Source organism: Balaenoptera borealis, assembly GCF_965194805.1.
Source record: "Balaenoptera borealis genome assembly, chromosome: 13".
Lineage (NCBI taxonomy): Eukaryota > Metazoa > Chordata > Mammalia > Artiodactyla > Balaenopteridae > Balaenoptera > Balaenoptera borealis.
In genome coordinates this window covers 29309623-29337015 of record NC_138870.1, presented here as the reverse complement: position 1 = coordinate 29337015, position 27393 = coordinate 29309623, and the positions used below count along the sequence as shown (strand labels likewise).

The 27393-nt window shown below is 36.9% G+C and overlaps 1 protein-coding gene and 1 pseudogene across 2 annotated transcripts in view; one reads left to right on the top strand and one right to left on the bottom strand.

Annotated features, from left to right (window-relative positions):
* LOC309609952 (dol-P-Glc:Glc(2)Man(9)GlcNAc(2)-PP-Dol alpha-1,2-glucosyltransferase) overlaps positions 1-27393 on the bottom strand; it is a 48440-nt gene that overhangs the window by 6530 nt on the left and 14517 nt on the right. The window contains exon 2 of the mRNA XM_082352214.1: positions 900-5320. Coding sequence (XP_082208340.1) covers positions 900-1199 — 300 coding nt within the window. The 5' untranslated portion in view covers positions 1200-5320. The remainder of the gene's footprint in view (positions 1-899; positions 5321-27393) is intronic.
* Positions 10446-26021, top strand: LOC309609967 (glyceraldehyde-3-phosphate dehydrogenase pseudogene; annotated as a pseudogene). Its single transcript has one exon. The product of its transcript is annotated as a glyceraldehyde-3-phosphate dehydrogenase pseudogene (transcript).

Sequence of the window (27393 nt, the reverse complement as noted above, 5' to 3'; positions counted from 1 at the left end):
GCTCCAGTTTTAAAAAGCCTGGAATCATCCGCTGGAACTCTGATGGATTTGGAGAAAAAAATGTTTAAAGAGATTAAAGCACAGGATCCATAATGACAACTACAATGTAGAGAGCCATGAATTGTGCTAAATCCTCTGTATATAATCCTGCAACAAGCCCTACAGTAGATACTATTTTACTGTCATTTTCAGATGAGTAACCTGAAACTCAGAAAATTTCCAAGCGGCATGACTAGTAAATAACAGTGCCAAGATTTAAAATCAGGTCTTTAACTATAGACTTTATATTTCTAACCACTACTCTACAATGACTTCACCAGAAGAGAAGGATAATGTGTCTGTTTTTGTATCCATATCTACACATCTATGTAGCCAAATATATACTCAAACATGCTGGCACTTCACTGGTTGCCAGTTTATCCAGTTAACAAAGGTTGCTAAAAACACCAAGGATGGGGTTAATGTAACTTGTCACTTCTTAGTAGCTGAAGATTCCCCCCTCCCCCTCCTATCCGACTCCCAAAATACACAGTGAGATGCTTGACAGGTGAGCTAAAGTGAAATTTTCTAACATTTCCTAGGAGCAGTCCAATGCCTCTCATCCCGGGATTGGCAAAGAAAAACTAGGATAGCTTTCATCATTAGCCAAAAAGAGGGGCAGTAACTCAGTTCCCCATTAGTTAATCTCCCAGAGCTTTTCTTGCTAGGAGACAGATCTGCTCTTTATTCATTCATTTAGCAAATATTTTACAGATCTCAGAGACAGGAACGAAAGATTACCCAGTTCCTTTCCTGTTTGGAGTGGAGGGAGCTAAGGATAAAGGTAGGAGAAATTAGAACTGGGGCCAGCTCTTCCCTTTCTAGCCTGTTCGAGGGTGCAGACAGGTTGGGGACCCCACCTGCGAGAGGGAGAAATGGCCCTCACAGTAGCGCTGTGCCTGCGGCAGGTGGAAGATCTCGTCCATGTAGGGCTCTCGCAGCGCCCGGCTGAAAGCAGAGAAAAGGAGGCAGGACACTAAAAAGGTACAGCTCAGGGCTGCCGAGAAATAGTAACCCTCCAGCTGCGCCATTCCTGCCGGCATAGCCAAGAATCTAGTCCTGGAAAATATGTGCGGGATTCTCAAGTCCCCAAAGTCGAGCTTGACATTCGGGCTCGAAATGGGCGCGCAAGAAGGGACTGGCCGGAGGGAACTGAGCATAGCCGGAAGGCAAAGGATGCTGGGAAGAGCGGACCCTGAGCTTCCGGAAGGGTCGGGTCACTGTTTTCCAAGAGAGGAGTTTAGGTAACGCACCGGACCGCTGCCCTGTCAATCACGTTGCGCAGGGCGCACTGAGTGGTCAGAGCAGCCGGAAGGGGCAGACCTCGGGGGATCTGAGGGCGCTAGAGTTCCGCAGCTTGTTGCTTTGAAATGAAAGCAGCTGCTTATCCTGAAGGTCTTTGTTGGCTTTTTTCCTGCTGTTCCCATTTCTTACCAGAAGGTGGCAGCATTTTCCCACGTTTGCAATCCCCAAGCTCTAAAAATTTACACATTCCCCCGCCCAGGTTATTTTTTTCTCTCAAGTGATCTGAATTACTAAACAGTCAGTTCCAAGGCATTTGATTTCATCAACTTTGGAGGGTGGGAGGGGGAGCGTTGGTTGCGGAAGTTTCAGATTAAAACTTGAAGGTCCAGAGAGACCCTTTACTGCTGAATGAACTTCACTAAGTCATTTTTAGATTAAAAGAGAGCTCTTTCAAAATGTTGGTACTCTGAACGAGGATTTATTTACATCATCACTCATAGTGCATTCGAATAGGCAGATCACAGTACTCTACGGGAGTTGGGGAAAGCAGTACTTTAGAAATTGGGGTGTTTTAGTTAAGGAAGGCGTCTCTGTGCCTGTAAGTTTGATTGTTCTTAACGTCTCTATTGCAGCGTTCTGTTTTTCCTACTGAATAATAAGCACGAGCATCTTAATGGGTGGCACTATGTATCATTTATATTTGTAGTCCCCAGAATGGCTTTCACATATTAGACATTTAAATTCGAAGACTTTTATAGTTTGCGTTGACTTCACACAATTCCCGTATTGGGGGTTGGAGGCTGGAGGTGAGAGAAAGTATTTGAAGAATGCTGGAGATAAATTATGTTTTGTAATTTTACCTTGTGCTAGCAGGCAATGTTTTGTAGAAAAATGATCTCTTGGATAACCTCAATCGCTGTTGTCTTTGGTGGGAATAAATAAAAAATGAGTCAGGATATTTTTAGAGTTGCAAACCTCAGGGTTTTCAGTTCAACTCTTTCTCTGGGTCAAAGCTAATTCACACTCTCCAATTTAAGCAACTTTCTCAAATTAAACTGACTGCCTCTCTATCCAGTCTCTGCAATTTCCTTATTAATAAGAGGGGTATGAAGTGAATATGTGGTGGGATAAGAACATGTAAAAACCACTGGAATAAAATCATGTCAAGATCCTACTGTGATACATAGTTTTGTTTTCCCTATTCTCTCCCATTTTATTATTTAGTCCATGCTGTACTTAATCTATTTGAAATCATGTTCAGATGATCTAGGCTTCAAGAGGTTGATATGATCTACAAGTAACTGACTCCAGAACCCATGACTTTCTCAATTATGATATACATACTGTAGGGGTAGAAAAATATCTTTTTCCTGTACTGTTGTTACTGAACTCAGGTCCGGCTGCTTGCAGCCCCCAAATCAATACTTGAGAGAGAGAGAAATGCTGCTAGAAAGGAAAGCTGTTTTTAATCAGAATGGTGGCAGTCTGGGGAGATGGTGGCCTCAGTGTCCCCCCAAAAGAATCTCCAAAGATTCTGCTTGGCCATTAAAGTTTTTAGAGGGAAAAAAGGAAGTAATCTCTTTTATCATTGAGATAGGGGGTCAGAGTCATCGCCATCCCCCACTGTGTGCAGGTTAAGGTGCAGGCTTGTCGACTTCTTGTGATTTTTCTTTAAATGCTATCTTGTTCACACAGTTTGTTCATGAGTTTACTAAAAGGGAAGCTAGGGAAGAGAGCTGGTCATCTGTTAATTACTTATTCTTCATTTCCACTTCTTTGATCTACGGAAAGAACCAACATCTTAGCAAGGTACTGCGTGATCAAAAGATTTGAAAGGTGTGCTAGGGCCAGAGATGAGTAAAACATGGGGGTGCCTGCTTTACAGTTAGTGTCAAGACAAAAAGGGCCTCCTGCAGAGAGCTCCTTGCTGCCAAAAGCTGCTTACACTTTTCTAAGTTCTCAACTGGGACATCTGTAACAAAAGACAGATTGAGAAGAAAAAAGCATACAAATTTATTTAATATAAGTTTTATGTGATATGGGAGCCTTCATAAGGAAGTGAAGATCTCAAAGAATGGTTTAAACCTGAACATTTTTGTGCCAGACTTGATGGAGAGCAGAAAATCATGGAAGGATATGATAGGGCAAAGAATATGAGGTAAGTGTATTAAACTGAAGGAAACAGCAATGCCAGCTCATTCAGATTCCTCTGTGTCCCTTTGATAGGGACAGAGTAAAGGGACAAAGTGGGTGATTAAATAGTTAATCCCACTAGGGGATCACAAGTAGAGAAAAAAGTATTGGATACCCCTGTAAGTTAATGATCACTTGAGAAAGCAGGTTTGCTTAGCAACAAAACCATGCAACAGAAATATGAGACATGCCCCCCAAATAATAAAACAACGGTGGCATTAGACTTATATTCTGCCCAGTGAGTTCAATAAGTTAATGATTCCTAGTACATGCTCCTCCGGGCAAACTAAAAACAAAAATATAAGGAAAGGGTGACGTTATACTGAAACCTGAGATGATTTACCGTTTTTAGTGTATGTTACTGCCTTTTTGTTCATTTCCATTGTGCCAGGACAGTCCTGGCTTGACCATGTAGGGACAAGAAAACTCCCCCATCTGACGTGGAGAAGGAACTGATGATGGAAGCGTGATGCCTACTCAAGAATGAGAAAGGAGGTGGTCTTTTCCCCCACCTCACTTTTCCTTTGATTACAAAACTAGTTCACTAAGTTCTTGGGTCGTGGCACCCTCTCCCCTGCCCACTTGTAAGCCTCACAAGTGTCCTATTCTAATAAATCACTTCTTATTTATCACTTTACCTCTTGCTGAATTCTTTCTCTGCTGAGACATAAAGAACTGGAGTTCCTCAGAGTCCCCCGAGGTGCATTTCTGCAGTTTCACCTTCGTCTTCAGAAATAACGATGCTTCTTTCTTCTGGGTATAGGAAGGTCACCTCTCATGTGAGGGTTTTATGACCTACTTCAGGGGAAGGTAAGAATGTCCTTCCTAGGTTTTATCATCTGCTTCATTGGAAGGTCAGATAGTCCTTCCTGCGCATCTATTTCTCAAATTCCTTACACTTGAAATATTCAATATGCCAAAGTGCCACATTTTGGACTAGTGTGTCCTGGTCCCCTGTCAATACCTGAAAGACTACTGACCTTCCCTCGAAATAGTGGACATTTTTTGAAGGTAGTAGAACAAGGCCAGCCATTCATGCCATGCGTTTCTCTCTGTAATGATTGCCACCAAGATCTTACATTAAATATCTGATCCCTATACATATCTCACACATCCCTTTAAGATAACTGGAAAGTTTTAAGGAAATAAGGGGTTTAGAAGTGTTAGTTTCATTAATAATTTACTTGCCTTCATTTTACAGAAGCTGAAGTTAAAATAAGTGGTTTACCTGAAATCATGTAGGAAGTTAGTGGCAGAGCCATGAAATTAGAACATCAGACCAAAAGTAATAGAATAATATCATAGACTTATGGCTTAAAATAATCTTCAATTTAAACTGAACTGAATGTTTCATTATTACCAATAACTTTTTATTTACATTCTATTCCTTTGTGTTTCCATTCACCAAGTCAAAAATAGAGGTTTCATTTTTTAAAAAATTTCCATGGTGAAGACTAATTGCATCAAAATCTGCTAAGGAACTTTGTGAAAAACTAGATTCCAGGGTACTATCTCACACCACTAAATAGTAATTTTCACATAATAATCATCAGTGAAAAACATATTACTTAAGAATGCTAAGAAACACTAAAGGACCAATAGAAGTCTTCATAGAATACACCACTAGTTTGTTGGTGAATTACTTTTACTGTCTGCAAATTGATGATGTTGTGGTCACTTGTCTACTTTGGGATTATGACATCTCTCATAACCTATTTTTTTTTTAAATAAATTTATTTATTTATTTTTGGCTGTGTTGGGTCTTCATTTCTGTGTGAGGGCTTTCTCTAGTTGCGGCAAGTGGGGGCCACTCTTCATCGCGGTGCACGGGCCTTTCACTGTCCTGGCCTCTCTTGTTGCGGGGCACAGGCTCCTGATGCACAGGCTCAGTAGTTGTGGCTCACGGACTTAGTTGCTCCACGGCATGTGGGATCTTCCCAGACCAGGGCTCGAACCCGTGTCCCCTGCATTGGCAGGCAGATTCTCAACCACTGCGTCACCAGGGAAGCCCTCTCATAACCTATTAATGCTTTTCCAAGGTCTGCCACTAAATCAAGACCTCACATTAACATAGCCATTTCTAGGGATTTTAATGAAGTAAGTTATGTTTTAGTAGATCTACATTTTAAAACTAATCACCATTAATATTCACCTTATGTTCTCCATTTTCCATAAGTCTTTATTTTGTGAAAAAGAGTCATCATTAGAATGTGTGGTCCTATCATCATAGATCCTCAATTAAACTTTTTATTTTGTCTTTGTCTTGAATTATGATATAACAAGTTATGGCAAAATGGGCAATTTCTTTTGGAGTTCTAAGGATAGGTAGTGTGTACAAGAAATAAATCTTTATTGGTTTAAGCTATTAAGATTTTGCATTTATTACTGCCATAAAAATTCCCTAACAGTGAGTTTCCCAAAATGTTGTAATTCTGATAACTGAGAAATTTGTGTAAGTACTATCACTTTGAAGTGATATTCCAAGTACTATCCTTCTTCTTATCGAGAAGGATAGTACTTTTCCACTTTCTACTGAACTAAAATACTGACCACTTGATAGTCACAGTGATGGTTTACTCACTTTTTGGTGCCAATTTGTTCTAGCTATAGCTGTACCTTGGGCCAAAATCATAGACGATAACTTCCAAAATGCAAGTATCCTTGAGGTTAATCTCAACATTCCAATTTAAAAAAATGTTTAAAATTCATCAATTAATTCATCAATTAATTAAAAAGAAAACACACACAAAATTTTGATACTAAAGCTTTAGCCAATATTTTAGCTCTTTACTGAAAATATCTTGGAGATAAGTTGTAAGGTGACCAATCTTCCTGGCTTGCTGGAGACTTCCTAGTTTTAGCTTTGCAAGTTATGGGAAATCCTCTAGTCTCAGACAAACAGGGTTGAGTCATCTTCTGGAAAGTTATACCACACAACCCAAAGCAAAACTTCCTAAATATTCCTTATAATACTGGTTCTTAAAGTGTGGTCTCTGGGCCAGCAGCATAGCATCACCTGGGAACCTGTTAGAAGTGCAAATTATTAAGCCCTGTCTTAGAATTACTTAAACAGAAGCTCTGGGGAGTGGAGCCAGGCAATCTGTGTTTTAATATTAATTTAATAATCAATTTATGATTCTCTTAAATTCCCAGGTGAACTTGATGTACATTAAAGTTTGAGAACACTGCAGTCCTCTCCTCTACATTGTCCTTGCTTTTCTGTCCACCCATACTGCATCATCCCCTCTCTAGGATTTTTTCTTTGTATTTTTTCATCTTTTTTTTCTCATGGAGAAAATTTTGGCCTCTCCAATTCTTCACGTCCAGGATTCCCCCTACGAAAAACACAATGCTCATTGCCAAGCAACATAGAGACTCCTTACTCCTCAGCAGTTGGAGTGAAGAAATTTAAATATTTACAATTTAATATTTTTCTATCATATATATTCATACTCAGAAACATCTAGTTTTTATTTTTTAAAAATCTCTATGTGAAGGGGAACTGTCTCTTGTGAAAAAGTGAGTAGCTGGAACAATTGTCCTACAGATTTTGATGCCAGTTAAATGAGAAACATTCCAAGGAAAAGAAATTTCACAAAGGCCTTTGCCCATAAACTATATATAATTTAAGGTCATCATAAATTAATTATTAAATGAATTGGGCTATTATATCAATAAAATTGCAGTACCATTAAATCAATCAAAGTGAAAAGTTAGAAAGTAAGACATTCACTTAATTTATAGTATTAAACTTTTAATAAACACAATAATATGATCTTACTAATTTTAAAATTTCAGAGTTTGGACTGAGATTTATGATACAATTGTTGTTACTGAAGAGATGCTCATCCAACTTAATGTGAAATGTTGAAGAGGGTTTCAGTTTGCTTATTGGTTTTAGATTAGAGCGAGAGAAAGGCATGAGGTCACCCTTATGCTGACCATTTGATGCCCTGCACCAATTGGTAGTTTGGCATATGTTCAATATATTATTCCTCAATTATTTGAATAATATTAATTTAGTGAGAACAGAAAAATCTGAAATTTCATTAAGAAAATTTAAATACAGAAATGCTCATTTAATTCATTTTTACTAGGAAAAGCAGAGATATTGTAGGTAGGGGTAGTTCCTGTTCTGTGGTCCCAGTTCTGCTTTCAGGGTTTTTTTGTGTTTTTTTTTTTTTTTTTGGTTCTTGTTTTGTTTTGTATTGCTTTTCTGAATGAGACAACAAACTATATTAAAGGATTTATAATTATTTAATACATTAAAATGAAATACTACATTGTTTATTACTGTCTCAAAATTTTAGTTTCTGTAACTGCCAAGTTTTGATGACTGATAATGCATCTGTGCAAACATATTTGAGGTAAGCCTATTTCAATAAGGAAGTGGTTTTTCAAAGTCTTCTTTCCACTAGAGGGTGCTGACAACTTCAGCAAAATCAGGACCAATTTGTTACCTTTCCTAAATTGATTCCAGTAATATTTTAACCCTGTTTATTGATTAGCACTCAAATATATGCCTAACAAGACTGTCACTCAGGATGGCTGTGTTTGTAGTTTTTAAAGTTCATTATTTTCGATACTAATTCATTACTATTATTTTTGTTTTGAAGATATCTTACAATAATCATATCATCATGCAAGAAATATTGGGGACAGGTGAGAGACTGGAGAGAGCTTGACAGAAATGCATGTGTGCAGAGGTTGATTGGCTGCCACTTGGGGACAAACAAAAAATATCACACACTTTCCTGGACGCTTCAATAGAGTGAAGTGAAAGCCTTAGTCCTCAGGGGGAAGGTGAGGAGATGTTTGCATTCCAGAACCCAGGCAAAGTTCCATTGCTTCTGGGAAAGGGAGAAAAGAAAAAAACTGTTACTGATGGAGGGGGAAGAAGGACTTTGGGACCAATATCCTGCACTAATTCAAAGAAGAGGTCTGTTGCCACTAGGGGAGAGGCAGGAAACTCTCCTCCCCTCGAGGGCTGCCACAGATACAAGGCTACCATAACATGGAGGAACAGGAACAATGTGAAAGCTCACCCGTAAGGCCTGGATATACAGGGCCTGCTTAACACTGAAGATGGATCGGGAACACTAAACCTACCTCCTCACATCCCCATGAGACTAGCACTGAGTGACAAAGCAGTCTGCTGCTGCAATGGGGCAAAGGCATGGAGAGAGAAGCCTCTGAAGTGCAGGCTTGCAAAGACTGCTGAAAGTTGAGGGTTAGAGCAGGAATATTGAAAGAAAACCTTTGACACCCATGGTCCAATACTTCGCACAAGGTAAAAGCAGACCTCTACTAGGATTGTAATTGCAGGTTCATAAATCTGCATATTTTATAGTTTAAATATTGAAAAAGTGTTCTCTAAAGTAGTCGTACCAATTTATACTTCTTTAAGCAGTATTTAAGAGCTTTTCTTATTTCATAGTCTTGTCAAAACTTGGTATTTTTAAAATTTTACCAAGTCATGCATATGTAATGGTATCTCATTGTAGTTTAAATTTACATTTCCCTAATGACTAATGAAAGTGAGTATGTTTGCATATGTTTATTGGTCATTTGAATATTCTTATTTATGAAGATTTACTCAAGTCAATTGTCCATTTTTCTAAGTTGTGTGTCTTTTAATTTTTTATTTATAGTGAACCCTTTGTTGTTTGTATGTTTTGAAAATGTCTTTTCTCACTCTCTGTGACTTTTTTCACTGCTTATAAAAATAGTGAAAACTACTAAATTTTTTAAAAAAATACTGTATTTGTTTATATATTTGGTTGCACCAAGTCTTAGTTGTGGCATGAGAACTCTTAGTTGCAGCATGTGGGATCTAGTTCCCTGACCAGGGATCAAACTTGGGCTCGCTGCATTGGGAGCATGGAGTCTTAACCACTGCACCACCAGGGAAGTCCCAAAACTACTAAATTTATGTATTCAGATTTAGCAGTCTTTTCCTTTGTAGTAATTTGCATTTATGCAGTTTCCATATACTCTGAGGTCAGGTCTTCTATAATATTTTATGGAATCTCAATTATTTACCTTTCAAACTTAGATCTACAATCCACCTATAATGGATTCTAGTGCATTATGCAAGATATGAACCTAGTTGGTTTCCATAAAAATAAACAATTGTCCTAGCACCATTTTAAAAGGCCATTTTATGTAAAATAGATAGGTAGTGGGAAGCAGCCGCATAGCACAGGGAGATCAGTTCCGTGTTTTGTGACCACCTAGAGGGATGGGATAGGGAGGGTGGGAGGGAGACACAAGAGGGAGGAGATATGGTGATATATGTATACATATAGCTGATTCACTTTGTTATACAGCAGAAACTAACACAACATTGTAAAGCAATTATACTCCAATAAAGATGTTAATAAATAAATAAAAATAAAAGGCCATTTTATTGCCACTTCTCTACAGTGACACTTATGTCAAATGAAGAAAAGAAAGGTCCATACTTGCATGTGTCTGTTTCTAAACTCTCTATTCCATTGCTGTATTTGTCTGTCATTGTAATATTACACTATTTTACTACATTTTTAAAATATATCTTAGTAACTGGTGGAGCATTTTTTTCCCCACTATGTTCTTTTTTGAGAATATTTTGAATACTCTTGAATATTACATATCCATTTATATTTTATTAATTCCCACAAAAAGCCAGTTGCTGGGGACTTCCCTGGTGATGCAGTTGTTAAGAATCCACCTGCCAATGCAGGGGACACGGGTTAGAGCCCTGACCCCGAAAGATCCCACATGCTGCAGAACAGCTAAGCCTGTGCACCACAACTACTGAGCCTGTGCTCTAGAGTCATGAGCCACAGCTACTGAGCCCACGTGCCACAACAACTGAAACCCACGTGCCTAGAACCCGTGCTCTGCAACAAGAGAAGCCACTGCAATGAGAAACCCGTGCACTACAAGGAAGAATAACAAATAACAAATTTTGTGCAAGGACCCATGCGCAGCAATGAAGACCCAACGCAGCGAAAAATAAACAAACAAACAAACAAATAAATAAATATTTTAAAAAGCCAGCTGCTTTTTTAATTAGTATTGTATTGAATCTATTCAGCTATTTTGGGGAAAGAATTGACATTTTTACTGTACAAAGTAGTTCATTATGCTTTTAGTTTTTGATATTTGTTGTCATCCTCTTTTCAGTACATCGGTCAGAGTCTTACTTTTAAACAGATCCATAAATTTAAGCAAAGATTCTGATAGATCTCTACTTGGAGGATGTGGGAAGAATATATAAGTGAAGGATGCAAGTAAACTATATCCTCATATTTCATAGTATGAAGTCAACTGAGAATGTCTAATATTGAAAAATCAAGAAGTAGTAATATAAGCATGTTATTTCAGTTTATAGAGCTAAATGTCAAAAGGAGCAGCTTGAAGAATGGAAGATGGTTAAATTAGAGGAACAGGAATCAGGTTGGTAAGGATAGTGCCCATTTTTAAGGAAAATTTATAAGCCTTTGAATTTATTTTATTTTGAAAAACTCTTTGTACTTAAAAATGTGGTCTATCAACTGATGCCTATCTGGATCCCCATACAACTGGATTATGACCAGATAAGTACAGAAATAAAAATAAATTTTTAGAAATTTTATAGCAGTGTCATAGAGTAATTGTATGTCTGTGGAATTTAGTACTGAAAAAGAAGACATGTGTCTTTTTTTCTTTCATTTCACTTTTCTAGTTTTTCATTTTTATTGTATTTTATAAAATTATCAATTCATGATGGATTGGGATTCTTTTAAAAACGGATTTTCATCATATGTAGCTTGAGAAACACTCTATTACATTGTGACAAATGATTAACTCAAAAATTAAAAAAAAACAAAAATTTTGTGCTATGTCCAGAAGATACATAAGGTGACTTGTTTTCAACCTGGTAAATCAAGAAATTTAATGTAATAGATTTCTAAATACAGTGTTTCCATCTGTCCAACATCATTTAATATAATGTTCAACACTCAGTCTAAAATTTTCCCTTTCTTTTATTTCTGATAATTTAGTGCTCTGTGAGTAAAAGTTTATTTATAAACCTAGCCTAAATTAATTTGGCTTTTCGGTGAGTAGCAGAATTTTTTTCTGTCATGTATATAGGTACTCTGCAATTGTAGGGAGAGGCTGGTGAGAGTTCTAGTTCTGCACCTCTGCAAACTCATCATCAGATGGTTCATTGCAGTGAAAGCAACCTCTGACCAAATTTCTCAGAAAAGGGACATCTACTAGCTCTAATGAGGCAGAAGCAGCCATAAAATCTGTTTGCAGATTGATGGAGTTCCTTCTCTCTGCCATTTGGTATCCTGGCCAGCACTTTCATGTATGTCTGATTCGCAAGCAGATACGGTGCTATTCTTACAATACAATGGGCAAACATTGTAACCAGCTTTTTAGGCAGGATTTTTTTTTTTAATGGATCATTATTCTGGACTTCTAATGCCATGGGGCCAGTTATGTCAGTCCCAACTATTCACTTAATTTAACAGCAAAAATACTGGCAATCAATGAACTGTTTTATAAGACTTACGTTAATTACTACAATATAAAAATCTATGCAAATATAGAATCTTTTTTTGAAAATAAATCAGGTTTATTGAGATATAATTTATGCACAATGAAATTCACTCCTTTTAAGTGTATAGGTCTATGCATAATTCTTTATGAGCATACGTGCCTGTCTCCCAGATAGCCACTTCATAGCCAGATATTCACTTTGGCTAATTGGTCAAACTCAAATAGTTGAATTAAAGATAATTAACATGCTAAATGGTTGATCAAAATATTTTGCTTCAACTTAACATATTCATAAACATATTATTTCTCAATCTTATATAAAATATAACATTGTTATTAAAATATTACACTTTTTCCATAATGTAAAATGTTCTATCACAAAAGTGTTTGTGCCAATTGCTTGTGCAACTTTGTAATCAGTTTACATTCAGTGCCACTGAGCTAAACAAGAAGCTCTGGAAATATGAGAATTTTTGTGGAAAGATATTAGTTTTCCAACCTGGTTGTTCTCAGTTTCACTATTAGTTGTTGTCTCTTTTTTTTTTTTTTTTTTTTTTTTGACATGCCTTCCATGAGTATACGGCAGAGGTTGACAGACAGACATTTTTTGAAGATCCAGATAGTAACTATTTTCAATGTTGTGGGACATATGGTCTCTTTTGTAACTACTCAACTCTGCCGTTGTAGTGTGAGAGCAGCCACAGACAATACTTAAAGAAAAAAGCATGGCTGTATTCAGTAAAAATTTATCTATAAAACAAGTGTCAGGCAGCATTTGTTTCACAGATTAAAATGCCAACTAAAGAATGTCACTGACCATCTGGTTCTACAAGAATTAAGTCAATGGCCACTGCAGTTGTTGACCTTGAACACACCCTGAAAGAAATTCAGAGTGGAGATCAGGAATGAGGCACTCTGTGCTCTGGGAAAACTGGCAGAACAGGCCTTCAGATAGTTAGATGTTTTCAGAAGAAAATGTTATGAACCAATTTCTTGCATCTTCCCATACTTAGAAAAGCATTAAAAGCATGAACTAAGATATCTGTGCCTTGTGACAGCCGTAGCCTTCTATGGAGATGTGTGCTTGATTGCATATACCTCTTCTCCAAAATCACATATATCCGGACCTTCCCCCTTACCTCTTCAGAGCAATTCCTCAGAGCTATCTGAGAGTCTGTCTCTTAGGCTATTAGTTTTCAGTAAGTCCCCAAATAAAACTGAAACTCACAGCTATCACTTTGTGTGTTTTTATTTCAGTTGACTGACATTTCTGGCAACCATGAATGGACCCAGTGCAGACTATTCTCTTTCCCCTGAACTCTACGAGGATCTGGAGCCTTGGTAACAGCAGGGCCCCTTATACCCATCTGCCTACTCATGAGTCCAGAAGAATTTTATTAAGCATCTCCTGGTTCTTGTATTTCCTGATTATTGGTGATGATTCTGAGTTTTATTTGGCAGTGTATAACAGGTACCTGACCCCCACAGTTGAAAGATCCTGGGGGAAGCCTAGCTGAAAGACACTGGGATTTGCTCAGTTGAAAGGCACTGAGAGGTCTGGACTGGGTGATTAGGTGGGAGGCTGGCTTAATGTCTTTTCTAAATGAGGGACATGGGAAAGCCACCTTCCAACTAACACCCAAGCCCATTTATGTATGTACAAAAATTATACTTACAAGTACTTACTTGGGAATTAAAGGAAATATCCTCCTAAAATTAGCTGAGATGGGGGTCTTTTATTGCATACACACTTAAGTTAGAGAAAGCTGGCTTGATAAAAAATGTTTTCATAATTCTGACCCAAAGGGTCCTTCTAGGAGGAGCTTGCTTTTATCTCCATGTGTCTTTGAGATGTAAGTGTTCTATCAGGACTCTCAGGAGCTTATCTTACTCTTATATAGACCATATCCAATTCCTGAGACTGAGAGAAAAAAAGGGAAAAGAGACCTTTTTACCCTTAGCTTATTCTAACTGCTATTTATAAAACTAGTGAGTTCTGTATTGTAATACCTGATTCATGACTAAGTTTTAAAAATGAAGCTATGAGATCTCTAGTTGTGTCTGTCTATATATCTGTGTGTACTTTATAGATATGGTATATCTCAACCTCTGGATGGTATTACTAAAATTAACTTGTAAATGAGTTCTATTTAATTGACTTAAAAGAAATCAAGTTCTTATATAAATTCCCAGAAACATAAAAGAAACTAGCCTAAATGAATTTCAGGTTCAAATGATCTGGGAAATATATAGTATTAAATTATCATTTGGTATGAAAGTTAGTTTAAGTTTGTTGGTTTAATTAATACAGACATGTCTTTAAAGTCGTCAGCATTAAGTATAATACTTTAATTGTACCTAGGTTTACTAGAAGTCAAATAAGAAGTCGTAAATTTTGTCAGCAAGAAAAATAACTTGGAATGATAAAAATTTTATAAGCAAATTAAATGTAGATGAGATATGGCTTTTAGGTAAACTCTTTAGGAATAATTATGTTTTAGGAATGTCTACTTAAAAAATAGTCTCTCCAGATATTTGGTAATGTGAAACTTTAGAGTTTTGATAAATTAAGTTAAATGATGGCAGTTTATTAAATATCTAGTTCATTCCCAAATAAAATAAGATAGGGAACATTAATTACTGAACATAGGCTTCCTTTTACAGGGAAACTAAATATATTTAGGACTATTAATAAATATGTTTGGTGCCACATCAAGACATTTTCTTTAAGAAAGCACATGCTTTTTAGAAATTATAAGTAGTATTTGTAAGTTTGCCAATCTACAGAATGCTAATGTAAAAGACAGGTCTTAATTGCTTACTTCTTAGTTGTCACTAGAAGTTATGTTTTTTTAAAGAGCTGAGAGTTCTAACTAATATATGTAATTAAAACTACTAAGCTAATAAGCAAAATATTTTTGTATTCAAGAAAAAATGAAGGTATAAGAAATAGAAATGCATTTTGTTAAGGATAAAGAAAGTAATTTTGTCCTAAAGCAAGTTATTTCTAAATGGGAAAGAAAATAAGGGACAAATTAATATGGATATAGAATGTTGTCAAAGATTTGTGAGAAAAAAAAATCTTTAGAGAGGAATTCTATGTGTGGTCAGGACTAAGATTAAAATGAATTTGAGCAAATTAATTTCAACATTAAAAGTAAAGTGGTGCAAAACCTGAATTGGGTTTTCTCTCTGTTAAGAGGACAAAGTTTTCCTAGAATATTGATTTGCTTTTTTTTACAGGTTGTAAACTTTCTTTACCTTTTAAGTCATTTTAAGTCTTTTGTCATTCATAGACAGTTATTGTTTTACTCCGATGCCTTTGAAAAAATGCTTTATCTTCAAGAAGATATATCGACAGAACTTTTTGACAAGTACAGGTTTCTGATAAATTTCAGGTCATACCACTAAACTGGGTAAGAAATTAAAGAATTCTAATGGAAATCTTGGTGACTTCATACAACTGTTAACAAAAGTTCAAGTATTAGTTACATAGGACTGAGTGAACTGATGAATTTGTTTATAAATTTTATGTTTTCTTTTTTTTGGTTTGAAATATTACTGGCTTTTAATCTGTGTTTTCCAGATGTAAGGAAACCTTCTTCCTGAAGCTAATTATGACATACAGCAATTTGGTAAGCAGAATTGAAATATTTAACTTTTCTCTCTACCTAATTGGAAGAGAAATTGGAAACTTTCAGGTTACCAGAAAGCAGACTCCTAACAGGTGCAGGAATCTAAAGATACTTTTGGACCTAGAGAAGAGAGGAACTCATCCAGATCTTTAGATATCACAGGTGGGATCTGATGGCAAGTCCTTGCTGTGCCCTTCTGGCCTTGAGAGGCCTTTTAAAAATTCAATCTCAGATTCCTTATAAAATTTCCAGCAAAGCCAATTTTAAAAATTCTTATATGTTCAATTATACTTATGTAAATAATCAGGCCAACTTTATTGAAGCCACATTTATTTCTGCAAACAAATTAGTCTCAATTTGGCTGTATTTGATAGAAATGAAGGTAATTTTAGAGAGAAAAATTATGTTTCAGTGGATATTAAATTCTAGTTGTTAACTGACGTCTGTATTTACTGCCTAAAACTCACTTCCTAGATAGCTCCTTGTTATTATGTTACATTATTGTAAATTTTAATTGAATTATTAAAAGGACACTCTGAGTTTGTTTCTGAAGCTTATCACAGTAATCTACCTTGAATGAAGATCAGATGCCCCATGACCTACAATTAGGATATTATGCATACTGGAAAAAGCATCATTTAAAGGACTATCTTCAATGTAGATGGAAGGAAACTTATCAGGTACTCTTAACCAGCTCATGCACAGAAGAACTGAAGGAAATTGACTTTTAGATTCATATTTACCACTTAGAAAGGGTGCTGCACTGGACTGGTCTATAGAGAGGACTGCTGACCTCAAACTCACCTTAAAACAATGCTCAGAGGAGAAACTACACTCACACCAGGACAAGAAGAAGAAAACATCAGAAGTAAACAGACCTGCCATGATGCCGGAACTGAACTGTATGATTATTAATTTTTTTTAATATCTTGGACTTTTGCAAGAAAATCAGTGTTTTTCTATCATGGGCAAAAATTCTATGCAGAGTTTAAAAATTAATTCAGTAGTTGGGTTTATGGTCATTACCTCTTTACCTTTGTGGATTTCTCCTCTTTAAGACTCTAACTGGATGGTCTTAGGAAATTTATCCTAGACTAAAGAAGTTACAGTTCTGTTTAGGCCACTACTGATATTACTAGATGAGACCCCCTCACTTAGCCAATGAATCATACTTGCTCTGACCATGCCATAAATATGAATTTTCTTTTAAAGTTACTCAAGCTCAATCAGAACAATGAGCTAAATTTTGGTTAAAGAATATAACCTCCCTCAACTTGGGGTTGGATTCATATAGCTAATACCAGGTCATTTAAGTTTAAAGGCCCTTATGTTGGGAACAATTAAATCATACTAAGGATAATCAACCTAGTAACATTAAGAAATTAAATGTAATAACACTAAGAAATTGGGCTGGGTGCCTTATGAACAATATCAATATATAATTGCTTTTAAGATAGCGATAAGAGACAGGGCCAGATGAGTTTGAGGTATACTCGGCCGTACCTAATGGAAATTCTTGGCTTAAATATTTACTTATAATCCTATTATTAATGCTAGCTATAGTACTTATATTCTGCCTATTTTACAAGATTGTTGTTTCTTGAAGTGCCAAACATGTGACTAGGCTGCCAATAAAAATAATGGTGACTAGGTGGCTTGAAATTATTGACCAAATATATAGTTCCAAATGAGATCAATGATTGTAACAATGTAAGTCTAGATATGGGAAGAAGCAACCAGAGGGAATCTTCTCCTCGACCATAACAGACTAATAAGACAGGTGGTCCAGGAAATTTTGGCTATCAATCAATAGGGCCTACTCTGGTAATAGCACATTGAGTAGCCTATCAACAAAATCCTGGCCTAAGAATGAGCATTCCTAGTACAATGGGACAAATGGTCATGTAATATCTTTCAAACCATTGTTGAGTTTTTGACCATGAGGGGGCACTGCTAACAAAGAATGTCACTTGCCATCCGGTTCTGCAAGAATTAAGTCACTAGCCACCACAGTTGCTGACTTTCAGTACACCCTGAAAGAGTTCAGAGTGCAGATCAGGAATGAGGCACTCTGTGCTCTGGGAAAACTTGTAGAACAGGCCTTCAGATAGTTACATATTTTCAGGAGAAAATTTTATGAACCAATTTCTTGCATCTTAAAAATCATTAACTAAGATATCTGTGCCTCGTGACAGTAGTAACTTTCTACAAAAATGTGTGCTTTATTGCACATACCTCTTCTCCAAAATCACATATATGCTTACCTCCCCTTTCACCCTTTCAGAGAGATTCCTCAGAGCTATCTGAGAGGCTGTCTCCTGGGCTATAGTCCTAAGGAAGTCCTCACATAAAATTGAAACTCACAGCTCTCATGCTGTGTGCTTTTATTTCAGTTGACAATAATTTGACAATCCCTGGTATAAGCAATCAGTAAAAAACCTAATGGCTTTCAACTTACTATTGGCTTGTATTAAGATATCAAAAAAAGTTTATAACAGTGATATCAACAATAAATAGATTACCAGGGCAGCACTGAAAACCTAAATATCCCATGAATACCAATGGTATCGTTTCAACTAAAATTAGCTAATTTTTTAAAAGTTTTTTGGCCACAGCGCATGGCATGTGGGATCTTAGTTCTCCGACCAGGGATCGAACCTTCACCCCCTGCAGTGGAAATGTGGAGTCTTAACCACTGGACTGCCAGGGAAGTCCCAGCTACTATTTATAGCCTGAGATAACATAAGCTCACCTATTCTTCCCTCCGTCCCAGGAAGACCTCTATAATTATGCTACCTTAGGACAGTGAATCTACTGAGAGATAGTTTAAGGGCACCAATAATTCATCAATTCATTAAACCTCTCAATTGCAGTTCTGTTTTAGAGAACAAGTTTCTCTAGGTCACTGAATCTCTGGGTATTTTTTATTCAGAAGGAAAGGGCTGTTGCCTCTAAAAATAGATATTATAGCTCATACTTTTCAAAAGGACATACAGCATGAAAAATAATCTTGCAGATGACGAAGGTTCTGCAGGTCAGGAGGATGTGCAAAAACTTAAAAAAAAATACCTGCTAACTCTTATATAGGAGAAGGCTATGTGGAAGAGCAGATTTCCAATGATGGTGACACTGACTTATTTTACAAGGATTTTGGCAAACATACATAACTCAAATGGCATTTTGGTTGTCAAAAATGCCGTGACCAGAGACCTGCAGGTCCCCTTGAAATAATAGTTCAGTAAGTGCTAACTCGGCATTCATGGTGACTTTGTAGAATGTAACTACTGGGAATAATGAGAATAATGAGAGTCACAGTAGCCAAACCACAACTACCTACGGGTAATATGAATGAAAAATAAATGTTGTTTGAGGTTGTTATTGCTGTAAAGCTATGTAATATAGTGCACTTACCGTGTTGCTAAAATTATTTATCAGTTAAAAATTATCATGTAAATACTAGATAGCAGGTAACATGTTCTGTGAATGGATGAATGAATAAATAAAAGATAACGGATTTATCATAGGATATAATATCACTTAAGTTTGTTTGAGAAGGAGAAAAGTAGTTAAAGTGATTGAGGCTCTATGTGCTGCTCTTTTCAACAGGCAGCCACATCTTTCTGCATGTCAAGCCATAACCCTGAGACACAATGATGAATGTTGGAGTAAATGGATTTGACCAATAGGGCACCTGGTCACCAGGGCACTTTTAACTCTGGCAAAGTTAATATTGTTTGCCATCCGTGGCCCCTTCATTACCTCAACTACATATTCTACATGTTCCAGTATGCTTCCACCCATGGCAATTTCAGTGGTAGAGTCAAGGCTGAGAACTGGAAGCATGTCTTCAATGGAAAGATAACCTCCATCTTCCAAGAGCAAGATTCTGCCAACATCAAATGAAGTGATTCTGGTGCTGATTATGTTGTAGAGTCCACTGGTGTCTTCACTAGCTTGGAGAAGACTAGGGCTCACATTAAACCTAAAGGTCATCACCTCTGATTCTTCTGCTAATGCCCCCATGTTTGTGATGAAATTGGGCTGGGAAATTGTCATGGGAAGTATGACAGCTCTCTCAAGATTGTCAACAATGCCTCTTGCACCACAAACTCCTTGGCCCTCTTGGTCAAGGTCATTTATGACAACTTTGGCATTGTGGAGGGATGCATGATCACAGTCCTTGCCATCACTGCTTCCCAGAAGAATGTAGATGGTACCTCTGAGAAACTGTGGCATCATGACCATGGGGAAGCCCAGAACATCATCCTTGCTTCTATTGGTGTTTCTAAGGCTGTGGGTAAGGTCTTCCTGAGCTGACTGGGAAGCTCACTGGCATGGCCTTCTGTGTCCCTTCCCCTAATGTTTCAGTGCTGGATCTGCTCTGCAGTGTGCAGAAAGCTGCTAAATATGATGACATCAAGAAGGTGGTGAAGCAGGCATTAGAGGAACCCCTAAAGGATATCCTGGGCTACACTGAGGACTAGGTTGTTTTTTGCGACTTTAAAGGTGACACCCACTCTCCCACCTTTGTTTTTGGGACTGGTATTGTCTTCAATGACCACTTTGTCAAGCTCATTTTATGACAATGTATTTGGCTACAGCAATAAAGTGGTGGACCTTACGGTCCACATGACCTCCAAGGAGTGAGTCCCCTGGAACACCAGCCCCAGTGAGAACAGGAGAGGAATAAAGAGGTGCTTACTGCTGGGGAGTCTTTGCCCCAACTCAATTCCCCAACACACTGAGGATCTCCAGTTCTTGACACAGTTTCCATCCCAGACCCCTGAAGAAGAAGAAGGACTTAGGAAATCCTACCTTACCACTTGCCATCAATAAAGTGCACAGTACCCAGTCAAAAATAAATAAATAAAGTCATCAGGGACTACTTGAAGAGATGGGAATAGATTGTGTTCTAGGAAACATTGTGAAGTCATTTGCCCAACTCTGTGCAAGGACATTTGCCCAAGAATCTATAACTAATTCAGTCTAGAAAACAGGTAGTTTAGCAAAGTTTGAGTAATAGTTCTTGTGCTTGACATGCTCCCAGTAAATATTTAATAACTATTTGTTGATTGCACAGCCATCTTAAACAATATTTTATTAAAATATATCCTGTCGTTAAAATAATGAACGCAAGGATACTCTGTCAAAGATTATAATACATCTTTGATTAGCAAATGAGTGATTAAAAAACTCCTTGCTACTAAATCAAGGGCACAGCCACACAAATTTACATTATTCATTTATTTTGAAGAATGAAAATTAGCTTTAGTGATTTATGACAGTTTTAAGTATGACCACAAATTTATTGCCTTATTTAGAAAGTATAATTACATCTCTGCTTTGAGAGATTTATTAATGTATAAGAACAAATCTGAAAACACATTGTGAAAATGGGAACACTAATAGCTTAGTGTGTAGAATCATTTATTCCTAGTGTTAGAGAGAGCTTCCCAAAAGATGCTCCGACTTAAAATAAAGAACAATATAGTTTAGTTAGATGTCAAAAACAAAGGGTGTGGGAGGAGGGAGAATATTCCATTTAGATACAGCAGCTTGTGTGAAAGTATGTACAAAAGTATGTATGAGAGCATGAATTTTGAAGCAGTGCATTTAAATTCTATTTTCAGAAGAAAACTATAGAGAAATATAAATTTATTTATTTATTTGTTTGTTTATTAATTATAGGCCATTTAAATTCCCATGGTAGCCAGAAATCTGCTTTAATATATCACTTTCTGCAAGGACATCAACATTAGTCCAGGCCCAAGACGAGTGGGAGGCATACCAGCTCTTTAAGAGTCATTGGTTCTCAAAAGTGTTTATATATTCCATGTTTTGTTGTCCACAGTCATGCCCACTTTACTGATCTTTCAAGGTAATTTACATCAAACTGTATCTGGTGAAAATTGATATAGTTAACAGAAATATACCCATTTCTTATATACATTTTGGAAGAACTTGCCCCCTAAATAAGAAAAATTGAAACTTCTAAAAGAAGAGGACTGATTACTTCCAAGTCAACACTTTATTTTGTTTTTGAAAGTAAATATGTGCTAATGGAAAACATCATTTTCCAGCATGAATTAAATTATTGTGTTCTATATTTCCTGCTGGGGAGAGTAGGTTCCTGGCAATATAGTGTTACATTTGCATTTTGATAGCACACAGCTTTGGGCTGTTACCCTCAAATTCAGAGGAACACAAATGTATTATATAAGATTATTCTCAAGAGAAATAAAAGTATTTCATTATGTTTCACAAGGCACATTCATGAGACTTCCAATAAAATCTGTAATTTTTGTAAATCAGTCAAATAATAAAATATTTTCCATAAATTTTCCTACTTTAGTAGGATACGTGCATTTATTTCATCGTTGATAAACTAATTTCACTTTTCCAGCAAGGACATCAATAATCTATCAGTTGTTTCTATCACAGGAGGATTTCTAAACACCAACATGTGAAGCTTATACAATAAAATAAAGGTGAAATGTTTAAACTGTTGTTGATATAGTCTTAAGAATAAACATTCAAAAAAACAAATTTACAACACAAACAACATGGGGATAACTTTTCAAATTATGTAATGATTTCACTCTGTGAAAAGAAAACAACTACAACAATAAAACAGAGTTAGAGTTTCTTTATATAACAAATACCCTAGCTTAATTAAAGAAGACTTCAATTTTTCAAATTTCAATTTGTATATAACTTTTCAGAAATACATTGATTTAATGAGGATAGTAGTTATGCAAAGACATCCACATTAGTAACAAACAAGTTTCGAACCCTTGATACTATCCTAGGTTTCAAGAAGTTTGTTATTATGACAGTGCCCATTCATTGAGAATAATAAATCAAAATAATCCTAAACTAATAATTGATGGTCATAATCCGTAGCATACCAATAATTAAAATTTTATTTTCTTTCAAATTTACATAGTGATTTCTTGTATAGTCTATAGTCCCTTTTAACAATAATGTGAGATACGATGTAACAAATAAGAGTGGAGTTTGGAGATGTTAACTCAGTTACACAAAAGGGCAGACTTTCTAACTTTAGCATTATTTATAATAAACATAGTGGAATGAGCTAATGTGAAAAGTACTAATCTTTAATACATTAATGTAAAGTTTGATAAACAAAAGATATATATATATTATATAGATGGATAGATTGATAGATCTGATCTCTTATCAGTATATTTACTCCAGCACACAACTTACTAGTTTTTTCTTCCAGCTTTATTGATATAATTTATGTACAGCACTGTGTAAGTTTAAGGTCTATAGCATAATGATTTGACTTACATACATCATGAAATGATTATCACAGTAGGTTTAGTGAATATCCATCATCTCATATAAATACAAAATTAAAGAAATAGAAATTTTTTTTCTTGTGATGAGAATTCAGGATTTATTCTCTTAACAATTTTCATAAATAACATACAGCAGTGTTAATTATATTTATCATGTTGTACATTACATCCCTAGTACTCATTTCTCTTATAACTGGAAGTTTGTACTTTTGACTGTCTTCATCCAATTTTCCATTTCCCCACACTCCACCTCTGTTAACCAAAAATCTGTTCTCTTTTTCTGAGTCTGTTTGTTTTTGAAGTATAATTGATTGTGTTAGTTCCTGATATACAACACAGCGCTTCCATATTTCTATACATTTCAGATGGCCAACACAGTAAGTGTAGTTATGATACATCAGCATACAGAAATTACATAAATATTGGCTATGTTCCCTACACTGTATATTTCATACCCATGACATTTATTTTGTAACTGGAAGTTTATATTAATACCTCTTAATCTCCCTCACCTATTTACTTTCTTCTGCCACCTCCCCTCCCCTATGGCAACCACGTGTTTGTTCTCTGTATCTATAACTCTGTTTCTGTCTGTTTTATTATGTTTGTTCACTTGTTTTGTTTTTTAGATTCCAAATATAAGTGAAACCATGTGGTTTTTGTCTCTGACTTATTTCACTTAGTATAATATCCTCTAGGTCCATCTATGTTGTTGCAAATGGAAAGATTTTATTCTTTCTATGGCTGAGTAATATTCCATTATATATATATATATATATATATATATATATATATATATATATATGTCACATCTTTTTTATTCATTTATCTATCAATGGGCACTTGAATTGCTTCCATATCTTGACTCTTGTAAATAATGCTGCAATGAACACAGGGGTGCATATATTTGCTAATCTCTAAAGTCCAAATGCATTTTGACAATGCTGAATTTTTACTCCCCTACCAAACATTTACTGATTTACTGACATCTTTTTGTTTTGCGTATGCCTTACCTACATATAGATGATTTTACTACTTTTGTCTTTTAACCTTCTTACTAGCTTTATATGCAATTGATTTATGCCTTTATTGTATATTTTTCTTTACTGATGAGATTTTTCCTTCCATAATATTCACGTTTCTAGTTGTGACCTTTTCTTTTTCACTTAGAGAAGTCCCTGTAACATTTCTTGTAAAGCAGGTTTGGTGTTTTTGAACTCTTTTACCTTTTACTTGTCTGTAAAACATTTGATCTCTCCATCAAATCTGAAAGAAAGCTTTGCCAGGTAGAGTATCTTGGTTGTAGGTTTTTCCCTTTCATTGCTTTAAATATGTTGTGCCTGCAGATTTTCTGCTGAAAAGTTAGCTGATAGCCTTATGGGAGTTCCCTTCTACGTAACTTGTTGCTTTTCCCATTCTGCTTTCAATACTCTCTCTTTATCCTTAATTTTTGCCTTTTTAATTATAACGTTCCTTGGTGTGACCCTCTTTGGGTTAATCCAGTTCAGGACTCTGTGATTTCTGGACCTGGATGTCTGTTTCTTTTCCCATGTTAGTGAAGTTTTCAGCTATTCTTTCTTCAAATATGTTTCCTGCCCCTTTCTCTCTCTCTTCTCCTTTTGAGATTCCTATAATGTGAATGTTAGTAGGCTTGATATTTTCCTAGGGTCTCTTAAATGGTCCTCATTTCTTTTTTTTCTTTTTTCTTTTTTCTGTTCAGGTTCAGTGATTTCCACTACTCTGTCTTCCAGCTTGCTGATCTGTTCCTCTGTATCATCTAATCTATTGTTGATTCCTTCTAGGTACTTTCGTTTGCTATTATTATTATTATTTAAATGGAAGTATAGTTGATTTACAATGTTGTGTTAGTTTCTGGTGTACAGCAATGTGAATCAGTGAAACTGATTCAGATTCTTTTCCAAAATAGGTTATTACAAGATAGTAAATATAGTTTCCTGTATTTTTTTTATTTCAGTTATTGTATTCTTCATCTCTGTTTGATTTTTCTTTGTACTTTCTAGCACTTTGTTGAAAACTTCCAACTTCTTACTCTGTTCATTTAATCTTCTCTCAAGTGTGTTTTTGTTTTTTAAAGTAGACAAATCTGCACCACTCAAAAGAGGATTCTGAGAATCCCCAACTTGAGATGGATCTTTTGTTGCTTTATCATTGCTGAAAGTTCTCCACTCAGATCCCACAGATAACCTGGTCAACTACAACCAGGCCACATTTAGGACAGATCATATCACCAGCTCTGTAGTCCTCCACTAGGATTGCATCTGAATGGTTTGGACCTGTGACTATTGGAAGAGCATCCAAATGGCTGATAGATGCCATCCTCATGGCCACTGCAGTTCCAGCAACAAGCAATGGCAGAAGAACCATGAACAGGAAGAGATTGTGGCCCCAAGTTCTTTGAACATCTTTAAGTCATTTCATTGGACTCTTTATGGGGTAGATTGCCTATCACCACTTAGTTCTTCTGGGGATTTATCTTGTTCCTTTATTTGGAACATATTCCTCAGTCTACTCATTTTGCCTAATTTGTCATTTTTATGTCTATGTATTTGGTAAATTGGTTATGTTTCTCAGCCTGGGACAAGTGGCTTTTTGCAGGTTATATCCTATGTGTCCCACCAGTGCATAACACACTGGCCACCAAAGCTTTACACTCTTTATACCCTCAGTTTGGGCTGCTTGTGTCCTTTTGTTGTGGCGGGCTGACTACTGTGGGTGGTCAGATAGGCATGGTTAGCCTCTGATCTGGTTGGTCACTAGGCCCTACCTTGTGTGGGGCTGGTGATTGCTGGTTGGCAGGGCCAAGTCACAAGGCTGATGGCTACAGGGGCCCAGGGGGGTCCTGGGGTTAGTGCTGGCTCACTGGTGGGTGGAGCCAGGTTCTGGAGTGGGTGGTTGTGGGGCTGGGGATCCCAGATCTAGTGTCAGTGTCCTGGTGGGTCAAACTGGTTCCTGACATGACTGGCTGTGGGGTCCACAGTGTCTCAGAATTGGTGTTGGCCCACTGGTGCATGGGGCTGGATCCTGGGACAGCTGGCTGGGGGTCCAATGTGTCTTGGAACTGGTATTGGCCTACTGAAGGGTGGGGCTGGGGCCCAGAGCTTCCCAGGGCTAGTGCTGCCTCACTGGGAAATGGAGGTTTGTTCCTGGGTCTCTGGCTGCAACATTCTTGGGGTCCTAGAGCTGGTGTTGGCCTGCTCGTGGGTAGGCTGTGTACTGATATGGCAGGTTGGTTGGGCTGCAGTGGTCCTGGGTCTGGTGTCTGCTACTGGTGGTTAAGACTGGGGTCCACAGATCTCAGGTCTGGTTCCTGTCCACTGGTGGGTGAGATAGAGTCCGTGGACTAGTGCCAGCCCAATATGGTGGGTAGATCTAGGTCCTGGGATCTCTGGCTTCAGGACCCAGGAGTCCCAAGACTGATATCAGCCCATTGGTGGGTGAGGCTGCGTCCTGGAACTAATAAGCTACAAGGAGGATTCCAAAATGTTGCTTGCCAGCACTAAGTCCTCGCGGTAGAATGAGTCCCCAAAATGGCTGTTGCCAATGTCTATGTCCCTAAAGTTATCTCCAGTTACCTCCTGCCTCTCTGCAAAATCAGCAGGTGGGGCTGACCCAGGGTCCTTTCAAATTACTGCTTCTGCTCTGGGTCCCAAAGAATGTGAAATTGTGTATGCATCCTTTAGAAGTGGACTCTATTTCTCTCAGCCCTTTGGCTGTCCTGAAAGTAAGGCCTGCTGGCATTCAAAGCTAAACATTCTGAGGACTCGTCTTTCCAGCACAGGATACCCAGACTGGGGATCCCAATGTGTGCTCAACTACCTTCTCCCCCACCTCCCACTGCTCCTTGGGAGAACTTCTGCAATTGTCATTATCCTCCCATTTGTGGGACACCCACCTAGGAATGTGAGTCTTGACTATGCTGCATCTCTGCCCCTCCTAACCATCTTGTTGTGGTTCTTTTTTATATCTTTCTTTCTCTCTCTTTCTTTCTGTCTCTCTTTCTCTCTTCCTTTCTTTCTTTCTTTCTTTCTTTCTTTCTTTTCTTTCTTTCCTTTTTTCTTTCCTTCCTTCCTTCCTTCTTTCTCTTCCTTCCTTCCTTCCTTCCTTCCTTCCTTCCTTCCTTCCTTCCTTCCTTCCTTCCTTCCTTTCTTTCTTTCTTTCCTTCTTTCTTTCTTTCTTTCTTTCCTTCCTTCCTTCTTTCCCTTCCTTCCTTCCTTCCTTCCCTCTGTATTGAGCTATAGTTGATTGAAAATATTATATAACTTTCTGGTGTACAACATTCATAATTTTTAAAGATTTTACTCCATTTATGGTTGTTGTAAAATACTGGATATATTTCCTGTGCTGTACAATATATCCTTGTGGCTTATTTATTTTATACATAGTAATTTATACCTCTTAAT